The sequence below is a fragment of the Tympanuchus pallidicinctus genome, unplaced genomic scaffold (assembly GCF_026119805.1).
Source record: "Tympanuchus pallidicinctus isolate F22 unplaced genomic scaffold, pur_lepc_1.0 scaffold10, whole genome shotgun sequence".
NCBI lineage: Eukaryota > Metazoa > Chordata > Aves > Galliformes > Phasianidae > Tympanuchus > Tympanuchus pallidicinctus.
The window spans coordinates 12,345,726-12,361,929 of NW_026294619.1; the positions used below are offsets into that span (position 1 = coordinate 12,345,726).

The window sequence follows — 16,204 nt, forward strand, 5'->3', positions numbered from 1 at the left end:
AGGATGAAGGGGAATGGCCTCAAGTTGCACCAGGATAAGTTTAGGTTGGATATCAGGAAACACTTCTTTACAGTAAGGGTTGTTAAGCACCGGAATAGGCTCCCCAGGGAGGTGATTGAGTCACCATCCCTGAATGTGTTTAAAAACCCTTTGGATGTGCTGCTCAGGGACATGATTTAGTAAAGAGTTGTTAGAGTTAGGGTAGTATGGTTAGATTGTGGTTGGACTTGATGATCTTTAAGGTCTTTTCTAATCTGAGCAATTCTATGGTTCTATTAAAAAATCTAATAGCTAACTTAGGGAAAATAAATTAAGTTCCACATAATTAATGTTAGCATTGTTAATCAGGATATTTGAAAGGAAAAATAATTTTTCTCCAGAGATGAAAAGAAAATCCTATCTTTTTGAAAATTGGAGGTTTTGTTCATTTCAGTTCTTAGAAAAATAAAGAACTGGCTGGGGTCGGGCATAATGAAGGCAAATTCTGAAATGCCCTTTCAGAACTGCTTCACTATCCTGACGTGAACTTTCTCTGATATTCCAGTAGTCTTCAGAGAATAATGTTGGTAATACTGCAGAGTTCTAAATTATGATTTGACAGTGCTAAATTCTGACTATTCATAACTTTGTGCATGAAAAACCTGATTCATGTGCTCAAATAAAAGCATCACTCCAGTAAAGTAGGCTATGGCTTTTATGCAGAATGATGAATGGTGTCCAATATTTAAAACTAATCTATTGTTACTTTTGTCTCTCTTCATTGTGAAGTTCTTTTGTTTCCCATTTATGTATTGTGGGGTGGAGAAAATGACAGATAACACACTTGTGTCATGGACAATTATTGCATGATTTGGCAACATCATACATAAAGGAGCAGTAAGTGACAGATAAATAGGAACTGTTGTGCTGCATTAGACTAATGGTGCACATAGTTCAGTGCCTCTTGTCCTGCAGAGAGACAGTTCTAGGTGTCTGTAGATCTGGAACTGATGGGTTTGCACCTCAGCATTTCACAAAACCTCCATCAGCTCTGTGACAGCCCCTCTGCATGGCCTGTCATTCAGGAAAAACAAGGAACAGACTTTTCAACAGAAATAGGTACTGTTTCACATCACTGTTAACTCTGAGGACATCACGGGCCTGACGCATTGTGTTTGGTTCTGACAGCTAACTCATCTTTGCACATCCATTGAGCGCTCATAAATCTTAGCTTCAGTTTTGTGTCTAAGGTTTTCAGTGTATTGAAAGTTTCAGTGTACTTAGAGTTGCTTCTGACTTTAATTAGCTAGCAGGGCATGCCAAGAGTTCTGAGCATTTAACAGCCTTCCTTCTTTCCCTCTGTGCCCTCTGTGTCACTTTTCACATCAGGGATTTTGAGCTGATGTATCTTGACCTTCATCTTGGTGGAAGCGGCTGTAGCTGTCGCTTACGTTGTTCTGCTCAAGTGTTGAAACATTTTTAAGTATGTAATTAAAGAAACTGTTCGTGCCTGTTGTTTTTTTTTTTAAGATGTTAGCCATATAGAATAAAAATAACAAATTGGAGCTGGCAAAAACGCAGAGTAAGGAATAAGCTTGGCTGCCTGTTGGGCAGTACACAATGTCAGTGTCAGTTGCTCGCTGGGGTCTTTTCACAGAGCTGATCATAAACACTTTCTTAATGTAAGCTCGAAGAAGAGATGGCACGTTGAGAAGACTTGTCTCTCCCATGCATGACTTTAGGCAAAGGAAGGCATTCCGTAACATGTAATTCCAATTCTGTTGCTCAACATATGGTGAATGGTGCTGTTGCCAGCTCTGCAGGGAAAGCACGTGTGTAGGTGTGGGCAGGCGAGGGGCAAATTCCATTCCAAGAGCCAATCTCTAAGCAGTTCTACTCACAAAGCAGTGTCAGCCTAATGCTCTAAATCCAAGGGGGATTCTCGACTTTGCATAGTAAAATTACTTATTAAATTACTTATTAAATAAGAAGGCTAAATTCTAATAATTGGAGTGTAGTGTTCTTTTACTATGTGAAAATAAAATCAGCTGGCCACTAACGTCATTATTAATGTATAAGATGAGACAGAAATATAGATGGGCCTTAACAACACTTTGCCCCTTTGCCCATTTCCCTCTTCCCCACAAAAAGCATAAAAAGCATGCGCAAGGGCCTTCTGATAAACGTTGTATCACTACAGTATTAAAATGTAGACAATTTATAAATTATCTTAACTTGAATGCAAGGCATCTTGTAAACAGTATTTATTATGTTCCCATTGAGATTAACATATAAAGGAAAATGTCCATTATCAATAACATTGCTTATTTTCTAACCAGGTGCAGGAATTATACTTTCAGCTACTCTAAACCTAATGTGTCCTTTTGTTACTCATGAGCAGCTTTTACAACTGTTCAGTTACATATCTCTTAAAGTAGTCATACTGCAATCTCTGCATTTTGAGTGGCTCGCAAATAAATAAAACAAGCTTTTTTGCATAAAAAATACATTCTACAAACGTAATTAAGTATTAAAATCTACATTTTTATGAATATAATGTCTTCATATAGAAGATGAATCCACTGTAAAAATCTAAGAGGTTTTGCTTCCTTTTGTCATTAGGAGTAGTATAAAAGATTTTTTTTTCACATTGCAACACTGAGCACATCTTGTACCCTTGGAAATGAACTGCAGTGAATTTTGTTAAGGTTCTGTTCTCCATTCTCATTTTCACACTCAATGAGCCACTACTGTTTTAGTCCAAAAGGGATCAGTCAGTAAAGCTGCACAGCTGAAACTAGTTGCAGAGTCTAGTCAGATTCTTTGAAACTCATTTGTATTTAGCCAACAGTCTCAGACTGAGCTGCAAATACTGCTCAGGAATACAGCAATGACTGCTTTTTTGAGGGTAATTTGGGAATACGAATCAGATTCAAGAAAAAAAAAAAAAAAAAGACTTAAAAAATGTATCATACGTATCCTGTTACCTGTATGATGTTATGAATATTAAAATTTGTTAACATCCAAACATTTTTTTATTTGCATGAATAGATTTGTGTTTTTCCTAAAAGTAAATATTGTTACTAACACACAACTTTTTATTAAAATTCAGATGTTGGTAAAGGATTAATAAAACTCCACAAAGTAGAAATGTAGGCTCATTGTAAGTTTGTCGTGATAAACGGTGTGAAAGTCTGGCAGTAACACAATCATTTAAACTGGTACTACGTCTCCTGAGACTGTGATGAGGAAAGAAAACATGAAATTTTTCTTTTGAATCCTCCCTCAAATGCTGCTGTGGCACTCCAGAAAGACTCTTGAATGGGCATAAAGCAAAAGGCAGCAAGAGCGGCTGCGTGCTGAGCTTAGGCTCAGAGTCACCTCGCGTTGTTATCCTATATAGTTTGGCAGCCAGGATTGATACGACATGATTAGGAAGGGCATGCAGGGTTTTTGGGACAACGTCTCTTGTGATTATGCACAGGGTCTGCTCTGGGGTGGCAGCGGAGGTGGCACAGAAGTCTTTGCATCTCACACATCTGGCCTGGCCACCCAATTGTTGCACTAAGGAAAGTAAAAGGAGCAGTGGTGAATCTTGGGTAAAGATACAACATTATTACCTTTATATTACTGCTCCTAAAATCAGTAGGCAGTTTGACACTGATGTCAACCAGGGCTGAGCAGGAAAAATGCATAACTTCATACAGAGGTTATCTATCTATATATCTGTATATCTTGACTATCCTCACAACTACTATACCTCATAAATGATAACTGTACATCTTTTATCAGAGAGTGACACTTGATGACAAGAAGTTAGTTTACTGGCATGTCACCACAGCCACCAAGCTTTGGTTTTGAGCACTTTCTGATAGAACAAGCATCCTCTGAGTCAGCGTAGAGTCAGGCCTCACCAGTTCCCAGACAACTAATTTTTTGTGTATTCGAAGCAAATTAACCAAGATTTGCATACTTGTTTTTAACCGTGGCTTCTCTTTTGCTGCTGAACCAATGTTCTAGTTCATTTCTTCTTTTGTTTCTGTCAGAAATGTCATCGTAACACTGAGCAGAATTTATCGCTGCTGGTTGAAGGCAACTCAGCTCCACTGGCTGCCTCCTACCATCTAGTGGCACCTTCCGCACAGTGCTCACTCAATTGGAACAACTGATTAGAATAGTTATGCAGAGAATGATAATAAACACATACTTTTGAGTGGAGAAGAAACATTGCTGTGAAAATGAAAAATAGTATTCATATATATGAACAAGTTATGGGAGCCTAGAACAGTCTAAATTAGTAATGTCAGAGAAAAACCCTGCATATGGTGATTCCTGAAAGAGTGAGTCAGGTTTGTTGCTTGAGTTCTTACCCTTATTTTTGTGGTAGCACGTGGATTTTATGTTGAAAACTGCAGAATAAGACTATTTACATTAACGAAATGCCTATTGGAAACACGCTTGGTTTGCTGCTTACATAGACATTTAAACAGCCCAAATAAAAGACTTTATAAAAAATAAAGAGGAGAGTATAGTTTCCTTTTTGCTTCTACAATTTTATGAAGTGCTTTTGTAATAAATATTTCTATTTGCATGGGAACTGCCGAGTCACGGCCTGAACCTCTGATTGATCACTTGAGGCGAGCCATGAGTCAGCCAGAGGAGCACAGGTGAAGGCAATTCTCCTGTGCTGCTCCTAGACCTATTTAAGAGCTGGCTACCAGTGGGGAAGGATCTCGTCTGGAGATCCCTTCTTCTGGTGGTTTCTGTAGGTAAGCCTTCCATTTATTCTCCTTATTATCCTAGTCTATTTTGCCTAATTCTCTTGTGATTATAACATCTTAATATCCATTGATTATACACTATTTCGCTTGAGAAAAGAGATTAAATGTCAGTTTATTAGGAATCTCAGTTTGGGGAGTTTTCAATCAAAAGGCAAGTTCTGACTAATTATATGGCTCTGAACAAACATGAATCATCTAAATGCTTTCTATTCTCTGAACAGATACTTTTTTTTTTTTTTTAATTATTTTCAAGAAGTGCTGGCTTTGGTGAATTAGACTACAGAGGAAACCAAATTTCTACGAAATTCTGAAAAAAGCCCATTTCTTTCTTTCTCCCCACAGCAAATTAACAAGGCAAATTGACAGAAGCTAGAATGTAGGAACTCTGCTTCCAGGATACTTTTTTTTTTTTTTTTCTTAAAAACTTGTGCTATTCAATATTCCAGTCATATTCATACATTATCACCATATTTTCCAGGGTGGAAAAATTCCCATCCGGTGGACTGCTCCTGAAGCTATAGCTTACCGCAAGTTCTCTTCAGCGAGCGATGCGTGGAGCTACGGGATTGTAATGTGGGAAGTGATGTCCTACGGTGAGAGACCATACTGGGAGATGTCCAACCAGGATGTGAGTACTCTACAGGACTAATCCGAATGTTGCTGAAATGCTCCTTGAAAAATGGTCTCTCTCTCTGCCTTCCTTTGCTTTCTCATTCACTTTCTAGGCTGGAACCTGAACTTATTTAAATCAGTATAACTCCATCAACGGAACAGTTAATCTATGTAACCTGAAGACTTGACCCACTATTTACTAATACCTTGATGAGTTTCATCCAAAGGATTAAAGACATATTAGAGTTATAAGCAACTTGCCAGGCTCTGATGCTAGATATATATATGGCTTTCATCCAAATCCCTGGGAATCTGCATCAGATATGCAATTTGATACAGTTCTCAGCTAAGCTATAAATCAAGATTTGAGGGAATACTGGAACTGTTCTGATGATAAATATGGTCCATTATCTCCATTACACTCTGATGGTACCTTTCAGTAGGCACACATGGATAAATGCTAAAGGAGTAAAGGTTAAGCTGCCATGAGAAATGTATTTGCAAATTCTCCTTTTTACAAATTAAATACATTATAAAGTTTTAAGAATTTAAAGATTTAAGTGTTTTATAAATCCTTAAAGACTATTCATAGGCTTAACTACAGTGCAGGACAATAACAAAGTAATACTTCACTCTTAACAAAGTAATACTTTCCTTTGACATGTTTGCAGAACTCACAGCCAAATAAGCTTTCCTAGTTAAAACACATCTAATAGTAACACTGAAGGCTTGTCCTAGCTGATGTCAAAAAGAAAAGGGAGAATGCCTTTTTATCCACCACAGTTTGAGTTGCTACTGATTTTGTTATCTGATGCATACGTACCACTGCTCAAACTGGCATAGTCATTCTTCCCACCAGCCATCAACCTTTATGTCAGAATGCAAAATACCAGCCAACCCATCTTAACTTCTCTATGTGAATAGAGTGCCTCTGCATGGGTTCTGAAGAGCTGACAAGACTTTTCCCAGACGGCTGTTTTCATACTGTTGCTAAGTTATTCGGCTGTTGAAGGTCTGGTTGCTTGTTAAGGCTGATCAGTCATCTGGGGATGAGGATCTGAGAAAGCTTTTCATTAAAAAAGCATCATTTCAGAATGTGTTTTTTTTTTTTAAAAAAAAAACAAAAGTGGAACTTAAAAAAACTTAAGGCCTTATTTCCTTTGGACTTGTACTCAGTAGTATGTATCCTACTTTTCTCCAGCATTATGCTTGTGAGTTCACCCTTTGGAATAAGATCACATCTCCTGTACATTACTCACTCCCCCTTAACAATACCTACAGCTTCTATCCCCTCTTTACACATCTACCAGAGAACAGCCCAGCTCCCTGCTCTCTTCCTCAGTTAACACCGGGTATGGGATGATACATGTGTGGTTTTGAGCTGCCTTCCTGTTGATCAACCAGGCATTGGCAGCTGATTGTCCATCTGAAGAGCAACCACTGAGCTGAGACACACCTTTTCCTTCAGCAGAGACATTTTGGTACTGCCTGAACTAACACTTCACAGATCTATTGTCAAATAAGCAGATGAGCCCAGTAGGCTCAATTGTATTTTATACTGCTAGCAATGCATTAACAATTGAGATGACCTAGAGTAACTAAGATCTGCAATGTGGCTGAGGCAGGACACACAGGAGATTCAAGTTATTCAGGAGCAACAGCTGAAGACAACTAGGCAGGAACTTTAGGAAATTTAAAATTAAACATCTCTGTTTAAATAACTGAATTAAGCTCACTTTTTTTTTCCCTGAGGCACAGTGTGCAATCCTCTGCATGCAGATTTCTCACATATTTAGGTATCTGTTTCACACAACTGAATATATCAACAGTAAATTTTACATTCTGCCCAGCTGCTGATTTTAAAACAAGATGTTTAATTTGATTTAAGTGTGCCGGATAGATTTGAAGTTAATAAAGTGGATGAACAGGCAGTCAGGCTAATAGTATGAGTAACCCACCCCAGCTGTTTCCTTGCCTGAACAGAGAAATGCTCATCAGCACCTGAACTGCCACAGCATACAAGCACTGATTCCCAGCAAACAGTCATTGTTTTCCTTAAAATGCCACACTGTGAGATGTGGTGTTTTAGGAGCTAAGAAGTTAAGACATCTCTTGCAGCCTTGCAATAGCACAGGGTGCTATTCTTGAGCTAATCTTCCATTCAGAAGCAAAGCTGAATGCAGTCAAGGCAATATCAGCCTGTCTGTTATATACATGCTGTTGCAAAAGCTGATTTGCATGCATTGCAATGGTTGCATCTGTATTGCGTGGAAGGCACTTTATATCCAAAAGCACGTGTATCCTGACGCTTTCTACCTCTCCAAACTAACAGAAGCAATGGTTGGTTTCATTGTGAGCCTTCTGTTAAGGTGAGATGGAACAGAACGTGAAACTGAGAAAATAGTATTACCATATCACAGAACAGCAAAGGCTGAGGAACACTTCAAGATTGTCTCATCCAACTCCCTCATGAAGGTCAGCTGAAGCAGTTTGCTTGGGGCCATCTCTCTCCTGGATTTTGAATACCTCCAAGGAAGAAAACTCCACAACTTGTCAGGGCAATCTGTGAAGGTTCTTAATCACCCTTGCAATAGAAAAATATATTCTCATATTTTTATGGAATTTAATATTTTTCAGTTTGTGTCCACTGCCTCTTTTCCACTCGGCTGCTCTGAGCAGTAAGAACATTAAATGTCCGCATGTGAGGAGGTCTCGTTCTTCCATCCCAATAAGCCTTTCCTAGTTGAGGGCCTATGCTACCCAAAACATAGCTATGGCTCACAATCGTTTTTGCTCTTGCCCCTATTAGTTGCCACTGCCATGCTACTCTGAGCATATCGCAGCCAGTAGTCACTCACCTAGGTTTCTTCACTATGTAATTGGTATTTTACCTCTCAGTTCTATTTGCAAAACACTGTTCACATTTTAAAAAATGTAGAGATTATTGAAGTCCATGTAGCCTGAACAAAGCCTGTCCTATCATGATTCCTAGCTTCCATGCAGTGTCCTGCTGCTAGCTGTAGTGTCACCTCACTGTAACTCTGTCTTTGCCTTTAATTTTCTTACTCCATTTATCTAGCTCCACATGATGAGCAGCTGTGAGCAACTGCAACTCAAGCAGGTGTGGGAAGAGAATGCTTCTCTGATGCGTCTTTGTGTCTCACTGTCACGCAATCTTGTGCTACCACAAGGAGAAGAATCTCAGTCTGTATTCTAGCTGAGTCATTTCATCTGGTGTTGGGTTAGCTCTCTAGGAGAAACTCAGCCTTCACCTCTTTTACCTCTGTAATCTTAATACTTCCCTTCACGTGTACTCCAAGCTACCCTTGTCTCTTTCTCTTCTGTTCCTTACAACTGGATACAGAAGAAGTGGGAAAGGGGAACTTTCCCAAGTCTGTATGGCCCTACTATTCACCTCTTTAGAGAAGGTTTCATGTGATTTGTAGTACCCTTACAGAGAACTCAGGTGACCAGATTAGAGTCATACACCACACAGAAATTCATTTTTCCCTTTCTTTAAATCAGGCTTCAGGCCCGTTCTGTTTCTTCTGGCAGAAACTACAATTTATTCAACACTATGCCAACCATGACAATTCATTAATGACCCCTCCATTTAGGGCATATTAAATATTCTGCTACAGAAGGAGAATAACAACATTTAATCACGTGTACATCCAAAATATAAGTATCTGTTAGCACATAATAGTGGTTTGGACCCTATGGATGCTGCTTATGCTAATGATGCAGACTCTTGAGAGCTCTCCCTGCTGTTCACCAATGCACAGTGAAAAAGGCTCCTTTACTCTGGAGCCCTGCTCACAGGCTTCTGCTTCTGAAATGTTAACAGCAAGTACCTGTGACTTTCTAAATACATTCAGTGACTCTAAGTGCCGTTGGGAAATTTCAAGTTGTATTGTAAAGCTTATTTTGCTGGATTTGGGAGCATGTGCTTATCCACATGAGCTTATTTTGCAGAAATAATAGGACTTTCCTAAAGGTTACTGATACTGTATAGATGGCAGGGAAAGTAACAGGAAGGAGCATGCACTAAATAAATTTATAAAAGACTTATTATACAAACAGTTGTTGGTAAGGACTTGCATACATATAATCGACATTCTGCAACAGCAAAATATCTCTCAATATTAAGAGTACATGTTAGTATTTTCTGGGAATTGTGTTTTGATAAAAATGTTCTTTATTTATAGAATTGAGCAGGGTTTTGTAGAGCACCAGCAGTTTTCATCCTACAAACTCCTCAGGTCTGGGGTATTTTTTATCATGCTGTCTCGTAAATTGCTTTTCTCTCTAAAAAATTTTGGGAAATTAGTTCACTTTTGGGTTACAGCTAAGTCGTGTTTTGAATGGCAGCAGCTGCTAATTAAATGTATGTTTCTCATATGAATAAAATGGTAGCAAATTATATGCCCATCCCTACCCAAAGGAAGAAACAGCAGCAGAAGTTCTCTCAGCGTTGTCTGATGCTGCACCTCCTTGCCACGTGAGTACACCTTCCATCAGATCATAGAATCATAGAGTGGCTTGGGTTGCAAGAGACCATAAAGCTCACCCAGAGCCCCAATTATCTCAGACTGCCCAGAGCCCATTCAACCTGGCCTTCAAGGGATGGGGCATCCACAGCTTCTCTTAGCAGCCTGTGCCAGCGCCTCACCACCTTCTGAGTAAATAACTTTTTCCTAACATCTAACATAAATTTCCCCTTTTAGAGGGGAAACGCGCAGATTAGTATAGAGGGGCCAAACTGCTTCTGCCAAGGGACTCTTGTGTAGCCCCTTCATCACAGAAATGAAAGCTTGAGGAGCCAGCACAGATAGCAAAGAGTCCAAGCTGATGTGAAGTGTAAAGCTGATATCTGTCACCTAAATAAGCCCAAACTGATTTTCAGACACTGCAACAGTTCATAGGTACACATTAGGTTACTGCAAGCCAGAGAAGCTCGACACCTCACAGTTCTAGCATCCTCTATTTATATTCCTAAGCAGGGATTTGGAAGCTGAACTTTAGGCAACGGAGTTTGAAAATGTCTCTCATACATTTTTTAATACTGTACACAGTATAATGTAGAGGCTTGAAATGTTATTAACTTTGAGAAATGTTCTTGTTTGAGTAAATAACCATTTTATTATTGTGGTAAGTCACTTCAGACCTGTGTTGGTGCTGATTAATGCACTTCTTAGATGGGTGGCAGGCACCAGAGATGTCCATTAATTAGGGCTGCTGCACAGTCTGTCATGTCTTATTGCTTAATTAATAAACATTAGCTAAGATATTGAACTTTCCAAGGAAACTAGTGTACTGATGAACAGATTGTGCTGAGAGCTTGCCTGGCTAATGCCTGTGTGAGGAATGGAAGATTTATATTCCATGCACTTGGTTTGTAGAACAGCTGTGAGTAAAGTCTACCGGGACACCTGTTAGAGGCCACCGTATAAATTACTGCATGTTGCAGAACTATGGCATTCAAAAAAAGAATAAGTAAATAAATAAGAACATTTAATGGATTGCAATCAATAGGCAAGAAAACTATTGTGGCAAACAGAAAGTCCTTACAATTATGGCAGTTTCTTGTAGTAGTAATAGTAAGTTACCCTGAAATATTTCCCTGAATCCACAGATTTCAAAACACTTGGCAGCACCTGGAATTGGCTCAGTACCATGAGGCGCAAGCAGCTGCCTCACTCACCCAGCAGATTTTTCAGATGTCAGCAGGACAGAGGGACATTGTGCCCTGGGGACGTCCTCTGCCTCTGTGCCATTAGAAAACCTGGCAGTTGAATGTCAAAAGCAGAGTCTTTATTGTTTATAATAATGGAACTATCCGAAAGATTACGGCTTAGTTAGCTTTATTTTTACATGCCATTTTTTTCCAAATGGAAATTAGTTTAAAGCTAAAGAATACAATTTTGTGTAGAAGTCCATGCACATTTTTCAGACCACTTTTATAGTATAATTGTGTTCAACCTTCACAGCTGGTTCTGACATCAAACAAAAAATAATAAAGCGTGTTTAACAAACTCTGATCATTAATGTCATTGGTGCATATAAAAAGACTGTTCCCCTTTATAAACCTAAAAGCCTAAGCATGAAAGAGCAAATAAATAACAAGTTATGTTAACTTTAAAAAATCCCCTTTCCCTTAGAGTTCATATTCTCACCTGACAAAAAGATCTACATGTGTAAATGCACCCTGTCTGTTTTTCTCACCTCATTGCTGATCCACCGGATGTTCTCATGAGTTTTAAACATCTTCATCACTGAAAAGAAACAAATCGGAGTATGGAATATTGTACTATTTTACTCCTTTTCATTCCCATCACACATTCATCACAAAGCCTTTTTGTTAGCAGTCTCAGGGCTTGGTATGTACAGAAATGAAGCTCATGCTCTTTTGCTTTCAGGCTGAAATTGATGGGACTTCACTGAGAGGCTTAGCATTGGTTGCTAGAGCTTTCACTGTATCCTTCTTGTAGGTACAGACATTGAGCCCCTTTCATGATTCATATGGGGCTTCTTCAGCCTTCAAGCTGACAAGGAAAAATACCTTTAAAAGATATTAAAATATATAATCTTGATAGATTACATAATATATAATCATATGTTACACAGAAAAATGTCATACTTCTCCTCTCATGTGATTGGATATCTGATTTCTCTGTTCAGAAATAGGAGCTGTGCAAGTAGCAGAGTAGGGAGTACTGAATTAAACAGTTCTTCCTCTGACACCTGACTCCCACTGCAGTGTTTGACACCTCTCATCACATCCACTCTGCTTCCTTGACTCTAAAAATAATGCTTGCCTCAAAGGGATACTGATAAGGCAATATTTGGAGATTATTTTTAAAATATTCTTGTCTTAATGAGAAATTATAATTATTCCAGTAACAGCTGGCATTTCCCTTTATACTGAAATGTTTCTTTTGAAAAGGAGAGGGAACAAAATGGGCTGTAACTGCTTTTTTCAAAGATACCGTGAAATAGAGTATGTCAGAGAAAATATAATGTCTGCAAAATTGCGGTTGCGTTTGCTTTCCTCATGAATAATTTATCTCAGAAAAAAATCCTCCTCCATTCTCCACAGTCGTGTCAAACAAATGCCGTCTGTCCCGTAGAAGCAGAGAAGCTATTCTTCTTCCTTAAAAACAGAGAACATTTCAGAAATGCATCAGTTACAATGGGTAGAGTTAAATGCAAAGACTCTGATATCTGCATTTCCTGCAGAGGCAATGACAAGTATCACCTAAGCTGTACCCCATAGTGTAATAAGCACCTGGGTTTTATGAAGCCACTTCTGGCGGTTTGCCTGAGATACTGCATTTTTGACAGCTTTGCGAATAACGTTTCGTGCTTGTGGGACTGAATTTCACCCATCCTGAGTCTGTAACAGCAGCAATCTGGGAGCACATCCAGTGGTAGGAGGGCTTTGAGAAGACGTTTCTCTGGCAGCCTGGTGGGATTTTTCCAAGGGTAGCCATTTTGGGAACCCACCTTTTGGAGCATTGAAGCAAATCCTGGGGAAATAAAGAAGTAGCCAGGAAGGCAGGTGGAAGCATCACCATACAGCCCTATAATTTACTGCTAGATATCATCACTGTAGGTACATGGCAAGTCCCATCTGTGTGCATGCAACTTGTCAGTACTTGCAGGTGCACAGAATGCATAGATCTCTGGGGCAAATTCCATTCCTAGTGCTGCCACTGATGGCTTTGAAACTTACCCTGTAGAAACCCAGTTTCCCATGGTGTTGAAACACATTATTCATGCGTACAAGTTTCTGCCCATGTACACGAGGCTGCATATTGTAGGATCAAGTCACCTCATTTTGCCAAATACAAGCACCCCACTGTGTGCAGTTACAAGATTCTTGTTCCTTTCTCTGCCATACCGTAAAGGGGAGCTGAGGTCCTAATGTGGCTTCATTACCGTTATTTATTTGCATAATGCTTTCAGCATAAGCACTAGGCATTGGTAAACAGAGCCAACAACATTAATTCAGAATTCAAAAAGAACAAGGATGTACTCTGGGATAATGAGACTGAATATATTGAAGCTACAGCTAGTGCTATAAAACACTGATTTGCTGTAAATAGCTTAATGTACCCCCTTCCAGCTGCATTAATATGTCTGCAGCATGTACGTGCATCTGTGTGAAAGTGATAAATGCCTCCTTAAGGCAGAGGAGCTATAAATGCAGTAGGTATGTTTCTCATAAGTGCACTGCGTTATTATAAATATTGTGTTGAATCATTTGTATTTTAGAGAATGTTTAGCATTAGTTGTATTTTTATATGGAAGGGTAACGTGTGGGGCAGGGTTGCTTTTTTCTTCACTTTGTTTTTGATCAATGTATGTAATCTTTCCATTCTTTTACATACAGGAAGGCAAGACTGTCATTTCTGTCAACATCTCCACTGCTGCCATCATTCATTTCAGAACCTAATAATGTTTCCTTTTGCTTCCTAAAACTTACACAAGAATTAATCCTGCCAGGTTTTATGGGCCTTACTTTGTTCTGCTTCTTGTTATTGTACTGCTACTGTCTTGTCAGACAATGTTATTTATTACCAACATTACTAAAAACAAGACTCCAATCAAATGTAATTTTTCATGCATGTGCTTTATGTATGACATAAATCTGTTTCTTTCCTAATCCTGACCAAAGACATGTCTTTTCGTATCTGCTGAATCTGAGAGTTTTATTCACTTTGGGCCATATATGGTAACTATATATATGTGTATATATATATTTTATCACTAGCAACTTGAATATTCAGGGGGTTGATTCAGTTTTGGAGTTTTATTTAGTTTTTTGGTTGGCTAGTTGCTGTTTTGATTGTTTTTTTGTTTGTTTTGAGAAAGACTGCACAAAATAATAGTGTGCTTTGCTGTAATTCTGTGTGACATTGACTGAATTAATTATACTCTCAAGATGAGCAGAATCTTACGATAAGCAAGTAGATTAGCCAGATGTTTCAATGTACATTTTCAGTGCCTCATTGTATTGTGACACTGCCACAAGTTACCATGTTGTCAGGATACAAATACCAGAGTGCCCCATTATGCAATGGAGATGTGGAGTTAATATGTAGCTGTATAACTGCATCCTCTGTAACATCAACCTGCAGATGGAAGAAGACAGTGGTACTTAATCTTTGCTCCTCTTTTCTGGGATGCTCAGAGAACCTAAAGAGCCCACTGTTTCATATGCCAACAGAATGCTTCACGTGCACCATATATCATGGGGTGCACTTTTGTGGCTGATCCTCCCCTTGACTCAATCTATGGAGAACATCAGCTTCACTGAGTATCCTGTTTTTCTGAGTGAAGTTCCAGCAATGCATGAGTGAGGGTGTCTGTATCGTTGTTATCACTGGTTTCTAATTTTCACTTTTACACTGTCCTTTTAATGTTTAATGCTCAGTAATCATATGTATTGCTTTAGGTTATACTGTCTATTGAAGAAGGTTACAGGCTACCAGCTCCTATGGGCTGCCCAGCTTCTCTTCACCAGCTCATGCTTCACTGCTGGCAAAAGGAGAGGAACCACCGTCCAAAATTTAGTGATATTGTCAGCTTCCTGGACAAACTGATCCGCAATCCAAGCACTCTTCATACCCTAGTGGAGGACGTACTTGTGTAAGACCCTTTTCAGTAACTTCTTTTGCATATGCTACAGTGGCTATCATCAGGTGGTTTCAGGTAGGAGTGGGAGAGAGTGCCAAAGTGCCAAATATACAGTGATATGGGGGTACTTTTGACCTCCGCTGGAGTTTTGTTTTACTTGCAATACACTGTTGCAAAAGGTTTTTGTGGTTTTTTTTCTGAAGCTATGTGGATTATATTGGCCATTTTTCTTTTTTTTCTTTTCTCTTTTCATGAGCTCTGTTTGTTCACCGTCTATCTTTAATCTTTGAGAATCTCTTTGTGGAGTTTCTTGGTGCTTCTCTGATGGTTTTTTTTCTCTTTGTAATTTTTTCTCCATTTAGCACCTTCTGTCCATCAGACTGTGTACTATCAATTTCTGAACTGCCTTAGAGTAAACTCCAGCAGAAAGCATTGTTAGCTTGCTAGAATCTATATTCATCTGCAGAAGAATGGCACTGGTGCCCAACTAGTGTATTGTACTATGACCTTTCCACAGCAAATTCTTGATAGTGTTGTCCAAAGTTTTATTAACTAATATTAATAAATAATATGTAATATGATATTACAGAAACATACACAGCCACAGGAGACATGAAACTGTAGTCAAACACGTTGTCAGTTTCCGTGTGCTGAAGGACCTAAGCTGCGTATGCTTAGCAGCTGAAATCAGTGAAGTCACAGCTGTCCTCACTGTCTTCATTAGCTGAAATTCACCTTAATATGAAGACACTTTCTTAGAGATCTCCTGGTTTGTAAAGGATTCTTGTCGCCCATCTGGGTCTTGCTAAGAACCTCAAGAGGAGATTGTTATAGGAAGCTATTGGAAAAGGGATAAGCAACAGGGAAAACATTCAGGCTAGAATCTTGCTGTGGGAAAAGTTGAAGGGTGTGTTTATGAGGAAAGCCGAAAGTAGGCTACATCTGTTTTATCTACCACAAACTACTGTGCCTTGTAGGGCTTGATGTCCACATGCTAGATTTAGTAGCCTCTTGTTTTATGTGTATGTTTTATGTGTGCATGTAAGTATATGCATATGGCTTACCACTGCACTTGGGTCAGTTTATTCAGTATCAGCATGATGCATTTTTCATTCATTTTTGTTTTAAAATATTATTCAAGATTTCCAGGATTCAGAGACTCTTTCATGTTCTCTTGCAGTTCAGCTCTT

At 39.0% G+C, this 16,204-nt stretch overlaps 1 protein-coding gene across 6 annotated transcripts in view; it reads left to right on the forward strand.

Moving 5' to 3' along the window:
• Positions 1-16,204, forward strand: part of EPHA6 (EPH receptor A6) — a 496,053-nt gene that overhangs the window by 464,927 nt on the left and 14,922 nt on the right. For all 6 annotated transcript variants that reach the window (XM_052703538.1, XM_052703498.1, XM_052703517.1 and 3 more), the window contains 2 exons: positions 5,239-5,388; positions 14,833-15,026. In XM_052703538.1, coding sequence (XP_052559498.1) covers positions 5,239-5,388; positions 14,833-15,026 — 344 coding nt within the window. The remainder of the gene's footprint in view (positions 1-5,238; positions 5,389-14,832; positions 15,027-16,204) is intronic.